The sequence below is a fragment of the Elgaria multicarinata genome, chromosome 4 (assembly GCF_023053635.1).
Source record: "Elgaria multicarinata webbii isolate HBS135686 ecotype San Diego chromosome 4, rElgMul1.1.pri, whole genome shotgun sequence".
NCBI lineage: Eukaryota > Metazoa > Chordata > Lepidosauria > Squamata > Anguidae > Elgaria > Elgaria multicarinata.
Genome location: NC_086174.1, coordinates 114,109,402 through 114,114,743, shown reverse-complemented (window position 1 = coordinate 114,114,743; position 5,342 = coordinate 114,109,402). Strand labels below are relative to the sequence as shown.

The 5,342-nt window shown below is 41.5% G+C and overlaps 1 protein-coding gene across 1 annotated transcript; it reads right to left on the bottom strand.

Annotated features, from left to right (window-relative positions):
* Positions 1-209: 209 nt before the first annotated feature.
* On the bottom strand, positions 210-5,096 carry LOC134398219 (protein eyes shut homolog). The gene is made up of 3 exons (XM_063125471.1): positions 4,331-5,096; positions 995-1,218; positions 210-299 (listed from the first exon to the last, which is right to left on the bottom strand). Exons 1-3 carry the CDS (start codon positions 5,094-5,096, stop codon positions 210-212), a joined length of 1,080 nt encoding a protein of 359 aa, XP_062981541.1.
* Between the last annotated feature and the right edge of the window lie 246 nt (positions 5,097-5,342).

The following is a 5,342-nucleotide window of genomic DNA, read 5'->3' as shown; positions in this document are numbered from 1 at the left end:
GCACAAAGCTTAGACAGAAAACTTAATGTGTCAACAAAACGTACAACTTACTCCACCAAAAGTTTGGCTTCAACTGAGCCCAGAAAAGAAAATCACCGGAAATTATTTTGACATGAAAACTTTAATAGTAAATAAGTTAGTTCTGCTCAGCTAACCCCATTACAAAACACTGATGCTCATTATGCCTCAACGGTGAAGCATAATTTTAGTTATTTCTGGTCTTTGTCACTTTCTCGTGTGCTTATTCCATCAATTTCTGCATTAATCAGCATTGCAGTGGTGGAGGGGAGGTATGGGTGCTAAAATTTGCATGAAAATTAACATTTAAAGGGTCTTTGAATGCATAGTTTAAATATATTTTCTCTCAGAATATGCTTTTCTACATGTATTTTCTCTCAAAATTAAAATAAAAATATATTTTGATCCTTTTTTTTTTTTTGAGCCATGAAAATGGCTGGATATGTTGGAACATCCAAGAAGTGCAAAAGCCAGTGAATTCCGATATTCCAATCTGCATATTATAAGTTCTGATCTGCAATCTATCGCAGCAGGATTTGTACCACAATTCACCAAGATAACATTCCTCAAGCATCTCTCTTCACAGCACCCAGTGAAAACACGTCTTATTCTCTTTGTGGTAGACTGATAATGCTAGCTTTTCTCACTAGAAAGGAAAGCAAACAGCCTGGCCACTTCAGCTTTTTCGAGTCATTTAATTAATATCACTGTCATTAAATTAAGTCTTATCTGGAATAAGTGAACACTGCTGACTGAGGCTCATTTCACACATTATACTGAGGCAAAGTTGGATTTGCCACTGAGGGCTCTCTTAGTAGGCAGCTGATGATAATCATGACTCCTTGAGCAGCAAAGCTGTACAGTACATGCATTTGTAGCATTCACACTATATATTATTATTTGTATACTTAAAACATCTTAGGTGTAGATGTAAATGCAGTCACTTCTATGAAGACAAGAATGAAGCATAACGAACTTTCTCCCACACTCCATTAGGCTGAAGCACAGACAAGGCCCTTTCTTGAAAATCTTCAGTGGAGAGCCCCTCATGATAACAGCTTTTTGTGTGATAAGTGCATTTCTTACCTGCAGAACCTTTATCGCACTGGCATCTGTAAGTATTTGGAGAAACACTGCTGCAGTTGGCATTGACACAACTATGTGACCGGCACTGTCCGATTATTTCTGAACAGTTCTTTCCTAATAAAAACAAAGGGGGAAAATAAATTAAGAAATGATGTATAGAACCTCCTTGCACATGAGTTGCCTTATACAGAAAAATGAAAATGTACATATGAGTAATACAATTATATTTTCAAATAAGCATATAACTACAAGTGCCTTGCCTGCACTTTATCTGAAGCAGCATGGTTGAGGCTAGGGATGGATGAATCTGACAGTTTGGGATTGTCCCAGTTTCTCATTTTTCCAATCTTATGTTCAGTTTGCCTTGAAGTTTGAGAATTCCTCCAAGTTCATCCCAAACACTGAGAATATATAAATTTTAATGTTAAAAGTTTGATTGAATTTTTTGTGCATATTTTATTAATATTATTAATACATGTGTTTGATATGTGTTTTTGCCTAATATGCATGTATTTACAAACACTTTTCATAATACAATGCACTTTTGGTACATTATTTTCTCTAATATACAGATTTTGCTATGCTTGCTTTGTGTGGAGAAATCCACTGCAAAAATTTGAAAAGTCGAATTATGAAGGACAACTGAGTTTCAATTTGCATAGTGGGTTGAAAGTTCAAAATTACGTCAGTTCTCATTAATGTGTGAACTAAACAAATTCCTCCCCCATCCCTAGTAGTTATAGCATCTTCTTGGTTGTTTCTATACCACTGTTCCCTTTTGGTTAGGGTGGATCCTGTGGTTTTATACCATGCTAATGATACACCTCCAAATGAGGCAGGCATTATCAGGCTGCTTCACTGTAAGATCTATTCTAACAATCTGGGAATAAGATGTAGACGTCATCCAAACAAAACATTGTGGGACTAAGCAGACGTGGAAGAAGTAGCATCCGTGACATCATTCTAGGAAAGATATGAATGAGGCCTTAAACAAAGCTGACGAGTAACAGCTGGAAAATAAGTTTCATAATTAATCACCACAGATAGAATGGAATTTCTGATTATAATATGTTGAGTGAAACAAGGGACATGTCTACACCTATGGGTGTAGAGGGCCAGAGAGGGGGCGATCCCAATCTTACCTACTTCCAGGATCGTTGCCCTGTGTCTACACAGCCGCGCGATGTCCTGGATGGGAGGAGGGACGTTGCGTGGGTTGCAGGTGCCATTTTTTTAAAAGCAGAAGGAGCTGGAGCACACTCGTGCTCCAGTGAAAAATAAGATAGAAAAGAAAAGAAAAGAAAAAAACCCTCGTGCTCCCCATCCCCACCCGTAATGTGCATGGAGCTCCTGAAGAGCTCCGTGCCCCATGCCCAGTTCCTGGCTCGTCGCGGTTACACCCCCCATGGTCTCGGAATCATCCCGGGAACATGAGAAGAACCGAGATTAAAGTGTAGGGCCAGATGCACAGGGATGATCCCAGGACGATCCCCCAGGATATCGCCCTGTCTAGACATGCCCAAGGAATGGCTATCACCACTGTGCCTTGCTGGTAGGCATCCCACAGTTGTAGGGCTGGTTATTTAGGGAAATGAAATGCTGGGCTAAATGTATGTCCACTGGATCGAAGCAGGGAATTTTTCAAAAATATCTAAATATCTAGAAGGTAAAAAGTTCTAAGTTCAGGGGGAAATAACCTTCAAATATTTGAATATAGGACACCTTCTAATATTTATTTTTCGGCATGATTTAGCAGCTGCCTGGAAACACAGACAGTTTTAGGATGAATTCTGCTTAAACATGCTGCTTACTGGAAATTACCAATCATAAATTGCTTGTGCTTTTACAGCATATGGGGCTAAATACCGTATAATTATGCTTGTCATTTGAATTGTTGCTATACTGTTATTCACACTTGAGCAATCCTTCCAGGTTTTTTTAAAGAAATATTTAACACTATGAGAGCCATTGTTCTCTTGCTCATGTCTGTGAGCTCCATCCACAACCCAACACCAAACATTTTAATCTCACTGCCTTATTTTCTTTACATGCAGTTTGCTTAGGTTTTACCTACAATGCTACTACAGTCTGTTAAGTCTCTTGCAGTTTGACTCAGCTGGTTCCCCACATTCTCAGTGCAGCTGCTCAGGGAGTGATTGAGAATCCAACTTCAGGCTTTTAAATGAAGTAGGTCAAGCCCAATTTTTGTACTGAGTTCCTGTGAAATAGGCACTGAAAGAATCTACACGGTGCTACCTGCATGCTTTTGATTTATTGTTTAAAGAAATCCATTGCCAGTCTTTTCAATCACATTGGTAAAGCAATTATTTATATCTTATGTTTTATCACCAAGTGCGCTTTGGCACCACGAGCCCCCCAAACCCCACAGTTTCACTCCTGCGGGGTTGTCCCCATGCCAAGGAGTGAGTGCAGGGTTTACATCCCCCAGAGGAGGAGGAGCTGCTGCCTGCCCCTCCTTAGTTCCCCTCCCCTGACGACATGGGGCTTTCCCCACCAAGGGAACGGAGAACTTCACTTCTGCCCATGCTGGAGGAAGCACGGATGCATTCCAGCAGCCATTTGGCTCACTGGCCTGTCTTCTCCCCCCTCTGCCCAGGTAGACAGCAACTAATTAGGGGTCAACATCCACCCAGCCATGCCTCCACCGCAACACTGGAGCAGCGGTAGATGGCAGTGAACCATCACCACCTTATTCCAGAGAAAATAGTCAGGGTAAGTCCCTGACTTCTTTACTTTGGTGCTTCAGGGGAAAGCCCCAGAACAGCTCTGCAGTGGCTGCTGCAGTGTACAAGTGCCGCTGCGGAGCCACCCTGGGGCTTTCTCCATGTATACACAGCCCCCAAGTTGCTGTTTATACAACTAAGAGCAAAACTAGAAGTGACACTTGTCATGTAATTTGGGGTTGCCTAGTTGATTTTTGGTCCAGATTGGAAATGGGGTCCTTTGACCTGTTGCTCTACCATGGTTCCAATCAGAAATGCCTCCCATGCCTGCTTTTGCAATGGGAAAAAGCTCTCATTGGTGCCAAAATGAGTACCCCAGTTTTGATTTGGACTGTGTCATGGGGAATGGTGAAAGCCTCCCATGTCCTGGTTCTGATCCAGTGCCTCCCCAACATGCTATTTATTTATTTATTTATTTATATCTTGCACAAAAGGCCAAACTGCACAACAAAGATCACATCTTGTGTGGCATTTATTCTTACCTGCAAACAATGGGGAGCATATGCATTCATAGGTATCCCCACCATGTTCTCCTTTTTTCCTTTTGTCGATGCACGAAGCATTATTGTCACAGGGGTTAGTGGAGCACGCATCAAATTCTTGGCAGAATTGTCCTGAATAGGGCTGGTTACAGTGGCAAGTATATGCTTCATCCCAGACATGACTTAGACATTTGCCATGTCCAGAGCAAAAAGGTGCACTTGGAGACTGCTGGCAAAGGTGTGGTTTCACTGTTACATTCAGTCTAAGTCCTAAATTACATAAAAGAGGTCCCCGGGATGGTACTTCTGCAAAGTAATGTGTTCCAATTCCAAGCCATTGCGGATCGATCTGGTGCATCCCTCGCAACCTGCAATCAAAAATTAGCTGCTTCTGAGGGACATCTGCTTGTTTAGGGCACCTGACAAATTCTTCCAAGGAAACATTGGCCAGGTTCATTCCGTGTGACTGAAAAGATGGCTCAGAAGAAATAAAGACTGCATCTCCCAACTGAAGTTGCACAGGACAAATCTGAGGAATACTCAGAATGATGTTTTCTACACCGTTCCTTTCACACTCTGAATCAATAATCCAGCAGTCTGTGTAGAAGTTGGAACAGATGTTTTGAGTCAGGGACCACTTCACGACATGCACTGTTGGCTGTGTTTGCCATTCCGAAGTCACGTTCCTTCTGCAAAAGGTCTGCCCATTCACAATGCAGCTTTGAAGGAAATGCGCAATCAAGACAACAGCGGTCTTTAGCTTCATTGTTTGTTAGGCTAAAACAAAGACTTCCTCACTTCTCTATGTTCCTTGAAGACAGAATTGCTTCTTTCAAATGATGCACAGTGTGTATCCAGTTAGAGGCATCTGCCTTTTCATATCTCCTGCAACATTGCCTAGGAAATATCAAATATACAGATAGGCATAAAAACATTATAATCTGCTGGGTACAGCAAAAGAAAAGAAAATTGGGATGGGCAACTAGGGACATCATGAAAATCTAGGAAGAAA